General features: G+C 49.2%; 4 protein-coding genes across 4 annotated transcripts; 2 read left to right on the top strand and 2 right to left on the bottom strand.

The window, feature by feature from the left end:
- Positions 1-147: 147 nt before the first annotated feature.
- Positions 148-1,780, bottom strand: gemin6 (gem (nuclear organelle) associated protein 6). The gene is made up of 2 exons (XM_076172086.1): positions 1,557-1,780; positions 148-1,051 (listed from the first exon to the last, which is right to left on the bottom strand). Exons 1-2 carry the CDS (start codon positions 1,685-1,687, stop codon positions 661-663), a joined length of 522 nt encoding a protein of 173 aa, XP_076028201.1. The 5' UTR covers positions 1,688-1,780; the 3' UTR covers positions 148-660.
- A 687-nt stretch (positions 1,781-2,467) lies between these two features.
- LOC143017384 (actin-binding protein WASF3-like) lies at positions 2,468-8,251 on the top strand. Its single transcript, XM_076172079.1, has 11 exons — positions 2,468-3,497; positions 3,611-3,751; positions 3,849-3,983; positions 4,239-4,392; positions 4,738-4,855; positions 5,105-5,149; positions 5,222-5,346; positions 5,486-5,779; positions 5,863-6,005; positions 6,083-6,298; positions 6,886-8,251. The coding sequence occupies exons 2-11, from the start codon at positions 3,619-3,621 to the stop codon at positions 7,044-7,046; spliced, it is 1,524 nt and encodes a 507-aa protein (XP_076028194.1). The 5' UTR covers positions 2,468-3,497; positions 3,611-3,618; the 3' UTR covers positions 7,047-8,251.
- Positions 8,252-9,059: 808 nt separating this feature from the next.
- alg13 (ALG13 UDP-N-acetylglucosaminyltransferase subunit) lies at positions 9,060-18,999 on the top strand. The gene is made up of 25 exons (XM_076172106.1): positions 9,060-9,179; positions 9,411-9,494; positions 9,984-10,034; positions 10,126-10,172; positions 10,261-10,333; positions 10,549-10,630; positions 10,730-10,895; positions 11,011-11,074; positions 11,464-11,581; positions 11,768-11,832; positions 12,348-12,448; positions 13,353-13,438; positions 13,530-13,803; positions 14,126-14,233; positions 14,379-14,526; positions 15,008-15,155; positions 15,635-15,670; positions 15,737-15,771; positions 15,854-15,925; positions 16,102-16,225; positions 16,298-16,423; positions 16,507-16,547; positions 16,629-16,737; positions 17,375-17,485; positions 18,635-18,999. The coding sequence occupies exons 1-25, from the start codon at positions 9,060-9,062 to the stop codon at positions 18,997-18,999; spliced, it is 2,754 nt and encodes a 917-aa protein (XP_076028221.1).
- A 267-nt stretch (positions 19,000-19,266) lies between these two features.
- On the bottom strand, positions 19,267-21,188 carry LOC143017398 (protein EOLA1). The gene is made up of 3 exons (XM_076172103.1): positions 20,936-21,188; positions 20,050-20,309; positions 19,267-19,947 (listed from the first exon to the last, which is right to left on the bottom strand). The coding sequence occupies exons 2-3, from the start codon at positions 20,306-20,308 to the stop codon at positions 19,739-19,741; spliced, it is 468 nt and encodes a 155-aa protein (XP_076028218.1). The 5' UTR covers position 20,309; positions 20,936-21,188; the 3' UTR covers positions 19,267-19,738.
- Positions 21,189-21,190: the final 2 nt, after the last annotated feature.

Here is a 21,190-nt window from a genome sequence, read left to right as displayed (position 1 = left end):
GAGAACCACCAAAATAAAAGTCACAATTCTATTTACCTGCTGACATTCCAAGCAGATTTGTTTTAGTTTACAGGGGCGTGTCTAGGGAGGAGCTGGGGTTGGCTCCGCCCCCCCAAATCAACAAATCACACACAGATAAGAGTTCAGTTTATGGAATAGAATTATTTAATGGGACCGTTTTAAACTTGTGGAATTAAAATGGAAATGTTGACAACTGATATGCTGGGTTACAAACCGACTGCTTAATGACTTGTTAGGTTGATTACATCACAGCTGATTAGCCAGGTTCAGATTTTACACATTTTTCTGTTTATGTAGATAAAAAAAGAGGTGAATGTGGTAAAAGTAAATATTGTGTTCCTTCATGTAAATACACAGCAGCGCCCCCTGGTGGAGGAGGAACAAAATGTCATTTCATGTTTACATTTAAATTGTAAATGTAAAGCTGAAGGTCATATACAGAAAAAAATGGAAACTCATCCAAAATGAGAGTGAGGACATTTACATCATTTAATATTCAGTCCTACAGTGTCACCTCTTCATCAGGTGAGGAAGAGGACAAAGTGTCAGTTTCACATCACGTGAACACAAGCTGCTGCCCTCTGATTGGTCAGAAGATCCTTCCCACCAATAAGAAACAGGATGTGGAAGCTCCGCCCCTCAGGTGTGTCCGGGTTGGTCCAGGTTCTCAGGATTTGTCTCCAGCAATTTCTGGATCCGGTCCAGGATGATCTCATTGGAGCTCCTGCAGTCTTCGCCGCCGTACGGTGCCCTGATTGTGAGAACAGCCGCCACCTTCAGCACCTCACCATCATCATCCTCCTCCTCCACCGGCAGGCGGTTCTTCTCCAACCAGCGCCGCACACTCTCCTTCCGCCGCCGCAGCTCATCCGGGCTGAAGCTGCGGGCCGGCTGGGGGCGGAACATGGCGGCGAGCTGCTCTGTCGTCTTCCTGTCGGCCTCCTGCAGGACCTGCACCTCCACCACCGCATGACCCATGACCACCTGCACCGAAGCCCCGCCCACCTCACTGAAGTTCACCAGGACGACGCTACAGAGGGACAAATGACAGGAGGTGATTGGTCCTGGTCCTGACCCTGACCCTCAGCCTAGTCCTGACCCTGGTCCTGACCCTCACCCTGGTCCTGACCCTCACCCTGGTCCTGGCCCTCACCCTGGTCCTGACCCTCAGCCTGGTCCCGACCCTCACCCTGGTCCTGGCCCTCAGCCTAGTCCTGACCCTGGTCCTCACCCTGGTCCTGGCCCTCACCCTGGTCCTGGCCCTGACCCTGGTCCTGGTCCTGGTCCTGACCCTCACCCTGGTCCTGGTCCTGGTCCTGACCCTCACCCTAGTCCTGGTCCTGACCCTCACCCTGGTCCTGGCCCTCACCCTGGTCCTACCCTCACCCTGGTCCTGGTCCTGATCCTGACCCTCACCCTCACCCTGGTCCTGGCCCTCACCCTGGTCCTGACCCTCACCCTAGTCCTGGTCCTGACCCTCACCCTGGTCCTGACCCTCACCCTGGTCCTGACCCTGTCCCCTCGTGTTTGTTTACCTGGCGGACACGGGGTCCACTGTGAGCATCCAACCGCGTTGCTCTTCATCTTTTCCCGTCTTCACTCTCACCTGTTTATTGACGTAACGCATCCAGTCCAGCGGACCTAACAGAAGCCAGTCGCTCTGCATGACGGGATCAGTGCGCCTATAAACACAACGAGAACAAACGAACCCTCTCGGTCCCGTACGCGGTTAAAGACGTCCGGGTGGAAACAACCGACGCGAACACAGCTTCCGCCTCTTCTTCATGAGGTCTGAGACGCTACTGCCCCCCAGCGGAGGAATGAAGGAACACAGTCAGCTTCCTCCTGCCGCCGGCTCCTCTCGGCAGCGCGCGCGTGTGTGTGTGTGTGTGTGTGTGTGTGTGTGTGTGTGTGTGTTGAGCACAACTCCAGCTTTCTGTGTGTTGTCATGGAAACCAGGTCAAACACGTTCCATTATGTGAGCTGCAAACACACACACACCAGACACACGCGCGCGCGCACACACAAAGCCGCTGTGAGAAGTTCGTATTGGACCGGAGACTTCCGACTGCAGCCGAGAGGAGACGGAGGCAGGAGGAAGCTGATTGGCTCCCCGCTCCTCCTCCTCTTCCTCCTCCTCCTCCTCTTCATCCTCCCGGTCACGGCGCCTCGGTCAGTCCGCTCTCCGTCACTCATCATCGGGATCACCGCGGTGAGTCCGTCCGTGTGTTCGTTCAGTCTGTGATCATTAGTTTTGATCCTCCTGATCAACGAGCTGTCAGTCATTTAGATCAGAGCACAAAACGACAATCAATTCACGCGAATATCAATACGTCCATAGTGTGTCTCTCACACACACACAAACACAGACAAACACACACACACACACACACACACACACACACACACACACACACACACACACACACACACACTGTATCTGAGGTGATATTTTATTCTCTTATCAATAATCGATATAAAAATGTGTTTTACAAGGGCTTCACTGTGAGCACGACTGTATGACATAATGCTTCAGCTAGACAGAGGTGTGTGTGTGTGTGTATGTGTGTGTGATGTCATGGCTTCTTTTGAAGTGTCATTGTCTTATTGGAAGGAAAATTGATCTTAATTAAGATTAATTTCTTTGTAAATATTTCATTATGTGTCCTGCAAGATAATCTGATCAAAGTCAGTAACTGTCACACACACACACACACACACACACACACACACACAGTAAAGTCATTGCTCGTGAGAATGAAGTTAGTGTCATGATTCTCCTGATTGAATATGAATTTGGCTGCAGCAGCGATCAGTTGTCAATGATGCTTCACCTGAGTTGACAGATAGGTGAGTTGACATTTACTGTTAGGAACAGACGGAGTTCTCAGATGCGTGAAGGTGCCTTGCTCCTTGGCCAACAGGCTTTGATGCCTCAGAATGGAATTGCCGTGTTTCGTGTGAAGCCACAGTGGAATCTGTGTGTGTGTGTGTGTGTGTGTGTGTGTGTGTGGTGACTTTGTCATCATGAATTGACGAAATTAATAATTTAATGATGCATAAAAATTCATTTTGGCTGATGATGGTGATGGTGATGAAGAGCAGCATCCCAAACCATCTGCATCTGCTTCATATCTGAAGTCATATTATATAATGTAACCCCCTCACTCCACACACACAAACACACTGCTCCTGTCTCCTAGCAACAGTAACAATGTTCTCCCGTGGGCAGCCGAGCGTGTGATTCTGCGCTACCACGGCAACCACCTTTTTGTGTGTGTGTGTGTGTGTGCGTGTGTGTGTGCGTGTTACAATATTTTGAGCTCAATCAAATACAGCGTGACCTTTGAGATCCTGAGATATTCTTAAAGATGAGCAGGTGCTAGCACAAAGGGGCGGAGCCTGGGTGGAGCTGAGGCGATGTCCGAGCCAATCAGATTCAACACTGAGCAGAGACGCAAACACGGAAATCAATGGTCAGAAAAGATTCCAGGCATTCCGAGACATTGAGGGTCACAGGTTTCTATGGTTACACGCTGTTAAGCATACAGGATGTTGGTCACATTTTCGTCTCTCGTTCTCTCCCTAGGTTGAACCATGCCGTTGGTGAAACGCAGTATTGAACCCAGACACCTTTGTCGCGGCGCTCTGCCTAATGGGGTCGCTAGTGAGCTGGAGTGTGTCACCAACAGCACTTTGGCTGCTGTCATCAAACAGCTGGGAGGCCTTAGTGAGTGTGTGTGTGTGTGTGTGTGTGTGTGTGTGTGTGTGTGTGTTCCCTTGCTAGAACCTGAGGGTAAGGACTTATCAGTCATGTGTGCTGGCAGGTCGCCATGCTGAGGACGTGTTCGGGGAGCTTTTCAGCGAAGCCAACAGCTTCTACCTGAGGATGAACAGCCTGCAGGAGAGAGTCGACCTACTGGCTGTCAAGGTCACGCAGCTGGACTCCACTGTGGAGGAAGGTACATGAATGCACCGCGCTCAGCCAGGAAGGGGGCGTGGTCTGTGTCTTGTGTGGAGCCCACCAAAGCTCCCAGAATGCAGCAGGGACGCTGACGTGCTGTCAGGAGCACTGAAGCTTCTGGCCCAGAACCTGTTAGTGTCACTTCCTGCTCCAAACGCTCCAGACATCATGAGATTATATTCTGTGATCTCCAAAATTGTTTCCTTTTTCAAACTGGACAATTTGCAATGCTGCTTTCCTGCTTGTGCTCCAGTCTCCCTGCAGGACATCAACATGAGGAAGGCCTTCAGGAGCAGTACCACCCAGGACCAGCAGGTGGTGTCACGGAGCTCCATCCTCAACCCTGTGATGGAGATGTACCAACGCTGTGACAAACCCCCGCCCCTCAACATCCTCACGCCCTATAGGTCGGTTTAAACTCCGCCCCTCAACATCCTTAAGTCCTGTAGGTCCATTTCAGCTCCGCCCCTTCACAGGATGTTGACCTGTTTCACGTGTGAGGCGTTTAGAGCCATCAGTTTTCGTTCTGGAGTTGAAAAATGGAATCCCGAAAAAAAAAATGTTTTCTGTTTAAAATGTCTTCAAGCCTTTACTTTCCTTGGATACCAGGACCTGCATGACCAAGAACCTTAGGACATGTTCTTAAAGGGTCACAGAACCATTCAAAATACCTCAATGTTTAATTAGTTTAGTACGACAGTCGTTCAGACCTTGCTTTGTGTGTGTGTGTGTGTGTGTGTGTGTGTGTGTAGGGATGATAAGAAGGATGGTCTGAAGTTCTACACTGACTCGTCGTACTTCTTCAACCTGTGGAGGGAAAAAATGCTGCAGGCAACAGAGAATAAACGCAAAGAGAAAAGAAGACAGAAGGTTCCTACCAACTGAACTATGACCTATTGCCCTATGACCTGCTGACCTACGGACCAACAACCTGCTCTGACCTACGACCTGCTGACCTACTGACCCACATTGAACTCTTAACTCAATATGACTCACCTGTCTGTGTTCTTCCTGCTTCTCTGAAGATGTTACTACAATTCTAAACACTTACTGTGTGTGTGTGTGTGTGTGTGTGTGTGTGTGTGTGTGTGTGTGTGTGTGTGTGTGTGTGTGCTTCAGGAACAGAAACATGTGGAGGAGTCTTCTGGTCGGGAGGTGAAGAAGGTGAGTTTCATGTGTTTGCTGTGCCTCTAAAGACATTCAGACTCCACTGGTTGTTGTTTGTTTCCTGTGAAGGTTCGTAAAGCTCGGAACAGACGTCAGGAGTGGAACCTGATGGCGTACGACAAGGAGCTCCGCCCCGACGCCAGACTGACACCGTCACCGTACCACACATCTGATGGCTCACTGTCACCTGACAGGTCAACACACACACACGCACATCCATAAACCCCCCCCCCCCCCACACACACACACGCACACACACACACACACTCTTGTCCCTCTGTTTAGCTGCTCTGTGTAGAGTCTTGGCCCTCTGTAATGTGTTCCTGTTCACAGGTCAGGGATGTCTGATGACTCCGCCCTCCCTGCCAGTCCCAGCCAGCATGACGCCCAGGGGCATGATGGGAAGGAGCACGGCACCACAGTGTCCAGTGGGGGTGGTCAGACTCAGTCATTAGACCGCGCCCTGCGGCCGGCCTCTGCATCCTTTGCTGTCACCACGGCAACCACACGGCAACATTCGCTCGGCCGCAACCAGCCACATCATCAGCATCACCACTCTGCACCCGTCGCAGGCTCGACCAATCAGACGCTGAGTGGAGGGCGGAGCAACACAGCCAAGGAGGCCAAGTACATACAGACACACACACACACACACAAAGTGTGTATTTTCCCAGCTGATGTGTGACCTTTGACCTCTCATGTTCCCACAGTGACAATCATATCCCCCCAGCCCCCCCTCCCCCACCCCCCCTCCTGCCTTCAGCAGGACAGGGGAGCTTCCCTAATGGTTCTGCAAACCCTGCTGCCATGGCAACACCTCTGCTACCAACAGCCACACCTGGTAACGGACAGCGTGTTTCAAGCTGATTTCTGAGTCGTTTTTTATTTTACTTATGAATTTGATTTGTTTTTGCTATTTTTTGCTCCCAGGTGGCGCCGTCCTCTCCCGTCCTTACAGCCCCTCCCCTCCCCCTCCACCCCCTGCTAACTATGTCCCCTCCCCCTCACGGCCAGGAGGCCCCGCCCTTCCCTCGGCAGGTGCCGGCCCCCCGCTGCCTCCGGCCTCTGTCAGCAGGAAGCCCCATGGTGGAGCGAATATGCCCGTGAACGACGCCCGCAGTGACCTGCTGGCGGCCATACGCAGAGGTCTGTTCACAAGGGTTCATATCTCACTGTGTTAACTGGAGAGTCTGCGCACACATGGGGGGGCAGGGGAGGCTGGGGTCAGGAGAGGCTGGGGTCAGGAGGGCTGGGGTCAGGAGGGCTGGGGTCAGGAGGGCTGGGGTCAGGAGAGGCTGGGGTCAGGAGGGCTGGGGTCAGGAGGGCTGGGGTCAGGAGGGCTGGGGTCAGGGGAGGCTGGGGTCAGGAGAGGCTGGGGTCAGGAGAGGCTGGGGTCAGGAGAGGCTGGGGTCAGGAGGGCTGGGGTCAGGAGAGGCTGTGGTCAGGAGAGGCTGGGGTCAGGAGGGCTGGGGTCAGGAGGGCTGGGGTCAGGAGGGCTGGGGTCAGGGGAGGCTGGGGTCAGGAGAGGCTGGGGTCAGGAGGGCTGGGGTCAGGGGAGGCTGGGGTCAGGGGAGGCTGGGGTCAGGAGGGCTGGGGTCAGGAGGGCTGGGGTCAGGAGAGGCTGGGGTCAGGAGAGGCTGGGGTCAGGAGGGCTGGGGTCAGGAGAGGCCGGGGTCAGGGGCGACAAGTATGAAGCCTCAGCCTCGCCTTGCGTAACGTTTGCGTCTCCACAGGGATTCAGCTCAGGAAGGTGCAGGAGCAGCGTGAGCAGGAGGCCAAGAAACGCGAGCCCACAGGAAATGACGTAGCCACCATCCTGTCGCGACGCATCGCCGTGGAATACAGCGAATCAGAGGAGGACTCTGAACCTGAGGACCAGGACTGGTCTGACTGAATGTGAATGTGAGAAAACGATACTTGCTGCAGCTGATAAGGGCTCAATCAATCAATCAATCAGACTTAATTTGATTAGCGCTTAACACACAAACATAATGTAACACATTGTGCTTCAAACTAAGGAGGAAAACATTCCCAAAAAATATAAAGTTAAATAAAACGATGTGCCAAGAAGTAAAACAGACAAAATACTTTTACTAGAATTTTATTTTTTTACTAGAATAAATACACAAATAATTCAATTCAATTCAATTCAAACCTTGTGTTATAAATATAAACACTTCTCTGTTGCCTCAGGGGCCCGGACTATGAGGAGGTCAGTCAGCCATGATGAAGCTCCAGTCTGATGTTTCCATGTCATGAAGCTGACTCACTTCTTATCTCATTCTGTTGCCATGGTAACTGATGCTCTACAGCTAGCCTGGTCCAGAGCAGCAGATGTTGGACCTTAGTGAGTCTGAAAGATGAAACTCTGACTAAGCCCGATGGAGGGTTTGGATTTTGCCAGTTTATGTAAACGAGGCCGAGGTTAGCTGAGCTTCCTGTTGTCCACGCCTCTGGTCTTCAGGGAGCCTGTTCCCATCCTCAGCTGTTGGGTCTTATGAGTGTGATGGACCTATAGAACCTATAGAGGGCAGAGTAGCGTATCACTTCATCATTCCTCACAGTTCTGTCTTTGCGTTGAGTGAACTTGTGGTTTACTGATTTTTTTTCCTAATTTGTGTGTGTTTGGTTAACTATTTGTTGCACTTTTTGATGGTTGCATTTGTTAATATTTCTCTCATTTTGTCTTAAAAATGTAACTATTAACATGTTTTAAATTAACATTTTAATATTTGTCTATGTATAAATGTGTTAACTTGATTTCTTGCTTAATTTATTCACGTTATATATTATGATTAATATGCAAATGATATGCTAGTTATATTAGGACATGATGTGTTTCTGTAAAAATGAAGCAGTCAGCGGATGCGTGAACAGCGCCATCTAGTGTCCAGTGTTACACAGGCTGTTAATCTGTATTTGTTCTGATATTTTTGCCCATCTGATTGGAGGAAAATGCTTTGGTGACCGAAATGGCATGTCTCTTGACTTATGTTGAATACAGTCTGTCCTTTGTGCTCTGTGGTTGGTTGATACTATTTTACCTTCTGTGATGTTTGCTGTCTGTGATCTGTTCCGCATGTCAGCACACACAATAGTCTAATCATAAAAATTCTGCCAAACCCTTATGTGTTGTGTGTGTGTGTGTTCTGTTATTCTCCAAAATGTAAAATCAATCTGGAAGCTAAATCTATAAAAGCTCTGGTTCAGTTTCAATGAAATCTTAAATATGAGTTAAATAATAAATAATAAATAAAATAAGAGTGAAATGAATGAGTGATTGAGCTTGAGAACATGTTCTTCACAGTAATAATTAATCCAGTAAATAAATAAATAAAACTAAAATAAAATAGACTATAAAATAAGAAGAACGTTAAACACAATTTCAGATTCTGGTGTAATTACTTACTTACTAATACTTTCAGATGGTCTGTGAACGCACCAGTACAGGCTTGACTTCAGTTTACAATGAAAAATAAAGCATTAATATTTACAAACCCGCGGAGGCTCTGCCGGAGGTCTCAAAAGAGTAAAACCTTTGTTCGCTCAGCAACACAAACCAACACAATATAAATACTACGATTAATATTCCAAAATCCCTGTTTTTGTATTCTGGTCCTCGTCATGGGTGACCGGTGACGAAGAAGGAGAGTTCACCGGTTAAAGCTGTGATTTCTGTGCTGCATTTGGTCCATGAATGCAGCAGCAGCAGTAGCAGCAGCGCGCGCTGATCAAAACCAATTAATATCACCTGTGTGTGTGAGTGTGTGTGTGTGTGTCCCTACTAACAAGGCACGCGGCAGCTGGCGGGCAGGTGCCGGTGTGTGTAGCCGTTTGAAGCCGTGTGTAGCTGTATGTGTGGCTGTGAAGCTGTGTGTGTAGCTCTGTGTGTGTAGCTGTTGGCAGCATGCAGAAAGGACTAAAGAAGTACTTCGTGAACATGGACGAGTTCTTGTCCAGCCTCGGCCTGTACAGGAAGATGGTGGCCCGGGACGCGTCCAGTCTGTTCCGCGCCGTGTCCGAGCAGGTGAGCGGGCAAACCGAGCCGAAGTACCGAGGAAGAGTCCTGATAAACGAGCCGAGAACTGTGTCAGGTTGTTACTTTATGAAGGTTAAAGTCTGGTGACTGCAGGGATTTTACTTAAATAATTCACGTGTAAATGGCGAAAGCAACAAAAGTGTGTGTGTGTGTGTGTGTGTGTGTGTGTGTGTGTGTGTGTGTGCGCGTGTGTGTGTGTGTGTGTGTGTGTGTGTGTAGTTGTATTACTCTCAGAATTATCACCAGAAGATCCGTCAGGAGTGCGCCGACTTCATGAGAGCCAACAGATGCAACTTTGAACCGGTGAGTTCCCAGCAGCTGATTGGACACTCTGGAGACACACACTCTGGAGACACACACACTCACACACTCTGGAGACACACACACTCTGGAGACACACACACTCTGGAGACACACACTCTGGAGACACACACTCTGGAGACACACACACTCTGGAGACACACACTCTGGAGTCCTACTGTCAGTATCAGTCAAATGTCTTCAGTATTTGTGTCCTCCAGGTGGGGGCGCTGTGGTGATGAAACTTTCCTTCATTCAGAGACCTTAAGTCCATCACCATGGTTAAAAACTCGTGCAGAAGCTTTAGATAATGCTAGAGTGTGTGTGTGTATAATAAGATGCTAAAGTGTGTGTATATAAGAAGGTGTGTGTGTGTGTGTGTGTGTGAGTGTGAGAGAGAGAGAGATAAGGATCAGCAGCACGTAGAGGCAGTGTGAGATCACAACAAAGCATAAAAAACCTCTGTGCTGATTTGCTGTTTTCCTCTCTCAGTTTGTTGAAGGTTCGTTTGAGAAGTATCTGGAGCGTCTGGAAGACCCCAAGGTAGAAGAGAGTGACCGACACCATCGACACAAATGAGCAACCAGGCAGTGGTAATGTGTGTGTGTGTCTTTGTGTGTGCGCCTGTGTGCAGGAGACTGTGGGTCAGGTGGAGATCAAGGCTCTGTCTCAGCTGTACAGGTGAAACACTACACCTTTGATCTGAACAATAACTACATTATCTCATCCATTTACCTGAAAGCTTAAGTGTGTGTGTGTGTGTGTGTAGGCGTTGTTTTCTGATCTATCGTTACCCAGGGAAACCAGCTACAGTGATCACAGAAGATGACTTTGTTGACAAGGTGAGGAAGCGTCTTCCTCATCACCAGCCTCCACTCTGTATGGATTGTGTTGAAGCTCCGCCTCTTTAAAGGCATTGCTCTGGAATGACCTTTGCTCTGGTTAAAGACACTGTGGTTTTAAAATGCAGCTGTTTTTGTGCTCTGTAAAACCACTTACGTTCCAGCAGAGGGCGCTGTGTCTCTAAGGCTCTAACTGTCATGGTTGGGTTTCCTAGGTGACGCTGTGCTGCTCCATCAATGGTCACTATGACATCGTGTACCCCAGGAGTTACCCGGCCTCGGCAGCGCTCTGCCAGTGTGAGTAGATCCATCAGATCCTTTGATGTAGGAGCCAGGTGATTGGTGAAGAGGCGGAGCTTCATAGTTCTCTCTTGCTCTCTCTCTCTCTCTCTGTAGCTCTGCTGTATGAGTTGCTCTACACGCAGGTGTTTGGGTTGGAGGAGGCTGAGCTCTGTCAGGCCATGGAGGCTTTCTGGGTCGGAGGCCGTCGCTATAGAAACAGCCCGTCAGCGTGCAGCGATGGTGACATTGGATCTGACATGCCAGAGGAGCGTTTCCGCAGGTAAACGTCGCACACACGTAGGTTGAGGGCCTCTAGGCTGTTTTTGTGGTTGTGGTGATGTCACTTTGTTGTCCTGATGCTGTTGGTTCCTCAGTCTGTTTGTTTTACTTGGCAGGGAGGATTTGGAGACGGGTGGAGCTGCTGAGGAGAAGCTCCCAGCTCCAACGGACAGCGGCAAGGTCAGGGGCTTTTATTGTGAAATGCACACGTGTCTCTTGATGCCGTTTGTGGTTGGTCAATCTAATAACAAAAACTCAGTGATTGAAGCTGTTTTGATGGTCTCTTTCCCTCTGGACCGCCTCATCTCCAGGCAACCAGGAGATACAATGTCACTTTGTTGTCTTAGAGAAGGAGCGGCCATGTTGAAGTGTCTATCATTCCTCATCAGCCTGAATCATCATTAACATCTGTGACAAATCAATATAATGAAATACAAAATGGCACCTGTCACATCCCTGATTGTGGTGCTCAGGTTTTGTCTTCAGACATGTGCTAATGAGGCCGAGGTCTGTCACACCTCCTTGGTGGTCCGGGTTCCTTCAGCACTTGTTTGCTTCTTTGTTTGCAGCCGCCAGCAGAAGCTCCGCCCTCCTCCAGACTGTGCCTGCCTTACAAAGTGATGAAGTCTCTGGACGGAGACGTTTACCGGAACCTGGAGTTTGATGTTTGGCAGGACACCTGCAAGGGTAACATGTCATCTGATTACAGGATCCAAAATGTCTCAATGTCTTCAAATGTGTTTGTTTTACATGGGTCACAGGTGTTCCACAGGTTTATCCCCTGCTAACTGTGATTGTGTTGCCAGCAGTGTGTGTGTGTGTGTGTGTGTGTGTGTGTGTGTGTCCTGAATGCACTGTTTGTGTCTCTGACAGAGATGCAGAAGACGGATTACATGGTGTTTGCTGGCAGGCAGTACTTCCTTGGAGACAAGTGTCAGGTACACATGGTATTCCAAATACCACAATTTCTTGGCAAGACACGGCCTGCAAGGCATCCACCGCTGTGATTGGCCAGGCACCCTAACCGCTCTCCATGCATTTACCTGAACACAATTAACTTGGTTTTGTTCTGGGTCTTTTGGATTTTAATGGCACCTGGCCAATCCCAGCACTGGAGGGGCAGAGCTGGCCAAGACATTCTGTGGGAGGCAGAATAACACGATACATAACGCTGTGTGTGTGTGTGTGTGTGTGTGTGTGTGTGTGTGTGTGTGTGTGTGTGTGTGTGTGTGTGTGTGTGTGTGTGTGTGTGTGTGTGTGTGTGTGTGTGTGTGTGTGTGTGTGTGTGTGTGTGTGTGTGTGTGTGTGTGTGTGTGTGTGTGTGTGTGTGTGTGTGTGTGTGTGTGTGTGTGTGTGTGTGTGTGTGTGTGTGTGTGTGTGTGTGTGTGTGTGTGTGTGTGTGTGTGTGTGTGTGTGTGTGTGTGTGTGTGTGTGTGTGTGTGTGTGTGTCTAGGTGCGGCTGGAGCCAAAAGGGAAGTACTACAATGCTTTCATCCAGGAAGTGGGAACTCACTTGTCAGCTGTTACTGTCTTCATAGAGGAGCTTGGAGAGAAGTAACAGATTTAAGATACTTTATTAATCGTCATTTTGCATGCAATTCACAGCAAATTTATCTTGCACCCCCTCATATCACACACACACACAAACACACACATTACAGAGGGGGTGCAGGGCCGCCATTATACGGCGGTCATGGAGCAGTTGGGGGTTCGATGCCTTGCTCACGTGCACCTCGGCAGTGCTCTGGAGGCAAACTGGCAACTCACCAGCTACCAGTCCACTTACTTGGTCCATACGAGACTCGAACCTGCGACCCTCCGGTTCCCAAGCTGAATCCCTATGGGCTGAGCTACTGCCGCCCCCATGCACACACATGAAGCCTCTCAGCCTTCATGGCTGCAAAGTTAATGATATCCACCCCTGACACACATGTTTTGATTGTAGGGAGAACATGTGAACACACAGGAGCATGCAGAGTGATGCACAGAGTGATGCACAGAGTGATGCACAGAGTGATGCACAGAGTGATGTACAGAGTGATGTACAGAGTGATGTACAGAGTGATGTACAGAGTGATGCACAGAGTGATGCACAGAGTGATGTACAGAGTGATGCACAGAGTGATGCACAGAGTGATGTACAGAGTGATGCACTAACTTCTTAACCAGGAGCCAATTTAAATCATATCAGAGGTTAAATGAGGCCAAATGCCCGATTTTTACGAAAACCTCTGAACTGGGACACTTTGTGTGTTCCTCAGTAAGTTGTCCTTGTGTAGATGTTTGTGGTTCTCTTCAGGTCTGCAGGTCTTTGCATGGACCCATCTTCACAATGAGCCAGCATGTAGAGACACACAGCTGTTTCCTTCACCATCTTCACGTTGGGACATTTTACTGAAAATACAAAATGTCTTCATCAGATCTAAGTTATTTCTGTGTTGCCTCATTGTGTTTGCAGACATCTGGTTCCCTTGACTGATCTGAAGCCGGTGAATCCTGTTCCAGCCTGGAATGTTGCTGCTCCGTGTCGAAAAGGAGATCTGGGTACGATCCCTTCAATCCAGAGGAACTAAAAGAGGAGACTAACTTCTTTAACTTGAATGTCGGAAACCATTTTTCTGTCTTTTGGTTTCAGACTCAGAGTCTCGTGGTCAGCGTCATCATCGCCATCGTTATTTCAGGAAGTCGCGAGGTAATGCCAGTATGAAGGGGGTGGAGCTACTGATGCCGCCACCCTCGTCTTATGGAGGCCCCACCCCTTCAACTTTACCACCTCGCTTCCAGCCGACTGGCCACGCCCGCCCGCCTCCTCCTTCACCAGGAGCCATGACCTATGACCCTTATGCCCCCCCACACCACCACCACCACCACCCCCCAACAACAAGACCCCCTCGCTACGGAGCCACCAGGTTAGATTCACCAGCTCTCATCCTCTGATAAGACCAGGATCTCAACAACATCTTGACCCATCAGTCAAGTGTGTGTGTGTGTGTGTGTGTGTGTGTGTGTGTGTGTGTGTGTGTGTGTGTGTGTGTGTGTGTGTGTGTGTGTGTGTGTGTGTGTGTGTGTGTGTGTGTGTGTGTGTGTGTGTGTGTGTGTGTGTGTGTGTGTGTGTGTGTGTGTGTGTGTGTGTGTGTGTGTGTGTGTGTGTGTGTGTGTGTGTGTGTGTGTGTGTGTGTGTGTGTGTGTGTGTGTGTGTGTGTGTGTGTGTGTGTGTGTGGTTTCGGTCAGAAGCTCCACCCGTTTCCTGAACCGTCACCTGGTTGGTCCGCAGTTCACCTATTATCATCCAGGGAGACGTTATTACCACGACTACGAAAACTACGCCTTTCGCTCCCGGTACACACACACACCAGTTGCTAATTGTACATAATCTTTAATGTTTTAATTTCATGAATCATTGAGACTTTGTGGACCCTCTCACATGTGATCCTGCCTGATGATGATGAGGATGATGATCATCGTTTTTCATGTTTTTTTTCAGTCGCACTCGTCGACTGGCGGCGGCTCTCAACAAGGAGTGTCAGTTTGGTTTTGCAGCAGACACGGGGGAGGAGCCTACAGAGCTGGAAGGAGCCATCACCTACTACCAGCTGGACAACGGCAATGACACCGTCTACCCCCCACTGCCGGTGAGAAATATCTCTTCTGAAGGCCTTTACACACCCAGAAGGTTCTAAACCCTCAGCACCCAGCACCGTGCCACTGGGCTGCTTCAGTCTGTGTTCAGACCACTGAAATGAAATAAACACACATTTACATGAAATCTTTTAGCAACAAACGCTTTTACCCGAAGGAAGGAAGGAAGGAAGGAAGGAAGGAAGGAAGGAAGGAAGGAACATGTGAGGTTTGAATACAACACAAGCAAAGATCAGGAGAGAACATCAAGAGTAAAAGCTAAGATCTATTAGAAGAACAGGGCAGAGGAGCCAAAGGCAAAACAAATAATGATTATCCTGTAACGATTCACCAGAGAAACCAGACTGATTGATGATGTCATTGATATGAGTCTGAAGAAACCTCATGACTGGCAGATCAGATGTGAATCACATCGACCAATACAAATCAGATCTGTGGAATATGATTGTAGGATTTGTTTGACTCCTCCCACAGGGCCAGCCTGTAGCCCCGCCTCCCCCACCCCCACCCTACAGGGTCCAGCGAAGCTCTGGGCCCCTCCCCCCGGCGCCCCCTGTGGGTAACGCTGGCGTGAGCTCGTCGGAGGAGGAGCCAGAGGACAGCAGCACGGTGGAGGAGCAGAGTGAGACCACCGACCAATCAGGATCATCGGCTACGTTAACCTGCACCTCCAGAGTAACGGTTATCGCAGTAACAGGGGCGATGATTGATCTTGACCCACAGTTACCTGTGTTGTCTCTTCGTGGATGCCAACGATCTGTTTGGGCCGTTCAAGAGCAGTACTAATGCTGCATTCAGGCGCTCATCAGAAGGTGGTAAACGCCACTTGCTACATTTGAGTGCCACATCAGAGTCCAGTGCACTGCAACCTGCAAGTGAAACCATGAAGGTGCAGAAGATTGTAATCCTACTTTTGGTGAAGTCTCTTCTGCCAGAACAAAAACAAACCAATGTTCTGTTTTCCAGTAGCGCCTGAACGCAGCATAATAATGATCAAACTTCAGATGTGCACCTCAACGTAGCCACTGATCAAAACATCAAAACATTTTAGTTCTGAATGTTTAGTATGTTTAAAACAAAACTCATTTCTCTTTCTCTCAGATGAGTACACAGAGGACTTCCTGTTTGCCTCTCAGGGTGAGAACCTTTCTTTATTATTAACTCTTTCCTGTCTGTGTCATTGTCATGTGGTTTGTGTTTCAGATGGAGCTGTTTACACTGCAGAGGCCACCAGCCAGGTACACAATCTGACCTCTGACCTCTGAGAGACAAACAACCTCTTACAACTGACCTCTCACCTGTGTATGTGTTGTCTGACAGGAAGGTCAGGAAGGAGGTGCTGTTGTGTCTCCAGCCAGAGGAGAGAATAGCACCTACAGCTACACACAGCAGGTCACACACACACACACACACACACACACACACACACACACACACACACACACACACACACACACACACGAGACTCCCTATGAGGGAGTCCAGTAGAAGTGGTGTGTGTGGCGATGACAGACAAATCTTATGTCCGTGTTTTGGGGTCATATCATCATGTTACGTGTGTGTGTCAGGTGGTGAAGCCATTAGCGATCATCTGCTCATCTCCCTCATCTTCCACTTCCTCACCTTCTTCTTCCTCATCTCGAACCCCCACTGCTGCTCACCTGCAGCCGACACACGGCCAGTCTCGTGCAGGTACACACATGTGGACACACACACAAGTACACACGTACACACAGAGGTGACGATTTCTCTTTCTCTGGTCAGTTACCATGGCGATGCCGGGGTCCTCCTCCACTCCCTGGTTGGTTAACGAGTTGGGTGAGCCTCTGTGCACTGTGGTGGCTCCGCCTCCTTACTCCTATGACCCTAATGGCAGCGACTTACCTAGAGGTCATTTTAATGAGTTTGTTTTTGATTGATTATTGATTTGTAATGTAAGTGAGAGAAGGTGCTGACGGCTTGACTGTGTTCAGACTGCAGAGTACTTCAATACTACTTCAACTTAGGAATACAGGTAAGACTTGGCTACATTGACTGTGTCTGGAATGATGGATTGTTGCAGAAGTGATTGATCAGTGTGCCCTCCTGTCACCAGTGGTACCATCAGAGCTGTTGGCAGCAGGTTTACCCCCCCGCTCCACCAGAGGCATCATACTCTTACCAGCACTATCAGACCTACTTGAGCCAGGACCCTCCCCTGCATGGTGAGACCCTCTCTGTTGGGTCTGGGCGCCTCATTGGTTATTCATGAATCATTCATCCACTTGGAACTCCGCCCACCTGTCTCGCTCCTTGTCCGCTCACCCGTGTCTGCGTCTTCATTGGACAACTTGTCACTGCAGTGTCAGCATTGGAAATGAAGGATTGGACCCTCTGAGAGGCTGCAGCTCCTCTAATGACCTGTAGTGTTGAAGTGGACACCGTGTCTGCATGTGTTGAGTTGCTCCTGAGGGAGCAAAGAAGGTTAAACAGTTTTACCTAATCCTACAAAAAAAACGGAAAAAGGAAGAAAAATGTCGACTTCCCCTGATTTATCTGCAAAAGCCTAAACCAGTGGTTCCCAAAGTGGGGGGGGGGGAGGGAGACGCAGAGCCGTGCGGGATCAGAAGAGGAGCGGGTACCGTCTCAGGTAAATGAATAAGGCGATACTACTTCGTCTCGCTGCAGAACAATGAGCGTCCAGAGCACCCCCCCCCAGGTTACGCCCATCAGCCGTCCCGTATTGTTTTATAAAAACTTCAGAGAGATAGATAGATGGATAGATATGCACAATAAAAAGTTTGGGAACAACTGACCTAAACTGTTTGACCTGTAACCTCACTTCCTGTCCTCTGTTCTCAGGCGTCCCTCAGTCTTACGCCGACACAGCACGAGGCCCCGCCCACACTCAGCCCTCTGCCTACCCAGAGTCCACCAGGGGAGGAGACGGACAGACAGACCGACACAGCAGCGGTCAGTAAAGAAATTGAAACTTTTACATTTATATCAATCACCCAAATCATAAATAGACTTATTGATCCCAAACTGGGAAATTGCATTAAATAATGCACCAAAGCTGTAAACACTCAAACTATTGTTCAGAACATACACACATTATTTCTATTGGATGGTATTAACTCTTCATAAACTGGCAGTTATATGATTTGTCTTTAAACAGTTTACGTCTGTCTCTCTTATACTGTATGCGTCTCTCTCTCTCTTTATATGTATATATGTCTCTGTCTGTCTCTCTTTTTATGTCTGTCTGTCTGTCTCTCTCTCCATACTGTATGTGTATATATGTCTCTGTCTGTCTCTCTCTTTATGTCTCTGTCTGTCTGTCTGTCTCTCTCTCCATACTGTATGTGTATATATGTCTCTGTCTCTCCCTCCCTCTGTGTCCTTGCTCCTACGTCCTGTCCCACTAGAACTTCATTTCCAGGTTGGTTCTCTTGGTGTTCTCATCTAATCCTTGCTTGACTGCCAGATATGTAAATGTGGTGAATATGCTGGATGTCGTCCCTTATGCCCTCTGGTGTCAAAGTAAGCAGAGGTCAGAGGTCAGGAGCCCTTGGCAGCCATATTAGTACTGCCACGTTACGTTTGAGCAGCCACTTAATATCGAGCCACCAACCAGCAGAGAGGAAAAACGTCCACTGTGACCTCTTTCACATCGACCTGGTTCTGGTTCCGATTCCTCTTCTGGCGCTCGGCTCTTCCACTTAAATTGGGAGCTGAGCGCAACATTGGCTACTGCTGATAAATGACAAACACAGGTGTGTAAAATAGTGGAACTGTGAATCATTCATCATGTGCTCATGGTTGTCACTCAGGAGGTTTAAGAGCAGAAGTGCTGCTGTTCATAACAACCAAGCAGGTTTTGTCCTGATGGTGTCATTATGGGAGGCAGTAGCTCAGTGGGTAGAGCTTCTGTTTGGGAACCGGAGGGTCGCCGGTTCAAGCCCCTGCCTAGGTGCCCCTGAGCAAGGCACCGAACCCTCAATTGCTCCCCCCTCTGCGAAGGGTGGTAATGTAATATTAGTCGCTTTGGATAAAAGCGTCTGCCAAATGATCGTAATGTAATTATGAAACATTTCCTGTATTAAATTTGTCTCCTTTTAGGCCCCACCCCTTCACTGGAAGGTTCCTCCGCTGTCAGTTCCATTCTTCCAGGCTCCACCCCCTCAGCACTCCTCTACCCCGAGCAGCAGCCCCTCCCCCCACCACAGCTCCTGCACCTGCCTTATGAAGCTCCGCCCCCCACAGCCTACCTCACCCCCCCTCTTCATCCTCATCCCACTCACCACTCCTACAACCCCTGCCTCCCCCCTTCACCCCACTGGGGCCCACTGCAACCTGGAGGCCACGTCCCTGGGTCGCACGCACGAGTCTACTGCCCCACCCCCAACTCCAGCCATGTGGTTGGTTACATCACTGCCCCACCCCCTCACCACTCAACCACACACTACATACCACCTAGCATGTAACACGCTGCCACACTGTAAGATCAAAAAAAAGAAATTGAGAAATTTAAGAAGTGTAAATGGTAGAATATAGTCAAATGTTTATGTTTAAAAGGAGAGCTGAGCCTGATGATGGGATGGTTAGCATCCATCTCTTAGAACAATGACTAGCTGTTAGCTGCATTATGTGGACAGCTAACTGCTCAAATCAAGCAGTCATGGAATGGGACAAAAGTGTTTACAAACCTCAGATACGCAACAGCCAACCACGTCCTGATTGATTCGCTTGTTCAGAAGTTTATTAGTCAATTGTTACTAAATTTGCTATGGATGCTCTGTGGGATTGTGTACAACAAAGCAGCACAACGTCAAGGCCCTTTACCATGGCAACATGGTAGACGGGGTTACTGGGTGCTGTAGCAACAAGATTTGTGCCTTGTCAATCAGTTTAATCATCTGAGTTCTGTAGAGCAGCAGCCAGCCAATCAGGGGGCTAGGGTTGGTGAGTGGGTGTGGTCAGTCCCTGTGTTTGTACAGGTGATTTTGTGTTAACGGTTCTCACACAGGTGATTGTTTTGGGTGAATAAAAGTTACAACAGCAGACTGACTTCCTGTTTATTAAAAATCAATGTCAAATAACCGATCAAAGACGTTGATCAGTTTTCAGAATCTTCACTCAAATAGCCAAAGTTTCATAATGTGACAAATACAAATGAAAGAACAGATATTCCATGTTAAGTTATGTAAACTAAACTGAGTGAGATCAGTGCAACAGTTCATTTGGTATGTCTACCCTCCAGAGGTCACGACCCCCCGTGGTTCTCAGTGGCGCCCTGAGCCAGCGGGGATTGGACAGGTAAGTCAGGTGCTTCTCCTGCAGGCCAACCAGAACTGCCGACCGCTCCAGACGCCACAGCTCGTCCTCTGGCAGAGAGGCGGGGCAAACCCAAGTCTCGCCTACGTCCACAAGTCCTGAGGGGCATGATGGGAAAATGAAGAAGGGCAATGGAGTTTAAATTTTCAGTCCAGTTAACCACGCCTCTCCTTTGATCGATACATAAGCTGTAATCGGACCTGCCACCACTCCACGGCCGAACCTCTCTCCAGACTGCAGCAGCTCCTGGATCTGGTCATCATCCATTCCCAGGGGGCCGCTAAGCACCGCCCTCCACTCCGCCCCCTCCCAGTCTCTCTGTGCGATGTGGACAGCCAGGGTGCCGCTCTCCAGCGGGGCCAGCAGGGGACGCCAGCGGCTCTCCACCGTCTTCACCCCGTCCAGAATCAAACCGGCATATGGTTGCCGGAACGACAGACACTTCACCTGCACAGACATGCTGCACAGTACAGTGTACGTTTGTTCAAGTACTTTACATTACTGCAGACGCCACAAGCTGCTGGTCCACATGACCAGCTCAGGGTTTTCACCAGACTGGGCCAGATTCCAACCACCACACCCAAATCAAAAAGCTGGACTGGACAGAAAACCTGGAAGACTCATGGAAGACTTTTATTTGCAGACATTTCTTCTGCTTGTTTTGGGACTTGTTTCATTTTAATCCCCCAGAAATGGAGCTTGACCTCAATGCTTCCAAAAACAGTCAAGTTACTGTCATACATGGAGAAGATGTTCAGATTGTGGAGTCACATTAATATCTCAGAAGTGTTTGATTGTAAACTCAGGTTTGATATTCATACCGAGGCCCAACATGGTCAGCAGAGACGCCGAATGCCTTTAAAGTCAACAAGCGGATATTTTATCATTCTTTTATCAAAAGTCTTAACCTCGGTTAGGGTTCAACGGTCGAACCATTAAGGACAAGAGCCTGAACATCTCCAAGATTACTGGAGTCAAACAAAGTGATAGGACGACCTCATGTTCTGTCTCATATGTCTCTGTATCAAGCACCTAATCGTGTGTGTGTGTGTGTGTGTGTGTGTGTATGTGTGTGCGCGCGCCCACCTGCTGTGCCTTCCGGATCCTAGTGTGCTGGCGTAACAGCTGCCTGACTGAAAAAGATCGAGTTTGTTCCCCACGCGTTCCTCAGCGTTTGAATTATGTCCGTTTGTGCAGTTAAAGTAAACTTATTTTCCAGAGAGAGTAAAGTATTTTAGAAAGGGAAGTCACCAGTTACCACAGGCACTCGTTCATCCGTAGCACTGCCGTGTGTTTTGGTGTTAACCTGCAGCGCGCGCGGCTTCTTTCAACTGGCGCTTC

This window comes from Genypterus blacodes, unplaced genomic scaffold (assembly GCF_046128005.1).
Source record: "Genypterus blacodes isolate CSIRO-AG114 ecotype Tasmania unplaced genomic scaffold, CSIRO-AGI_Gbla_v1 ptg000282l_1, whole genome shotgun sequence".
In the NCBI taxonomy this organism is placed as follows: Eukaryota; Metazoa; Chordata; class Actinopteri; order Ophidiiformes; family Ophidiidae; genus Genypterus; species Genypterus blacodes.
Note: the sequence above shows the minus strand (reverse complement) of the source record. Positions and strands in the feature narration are given on the sequence as shown.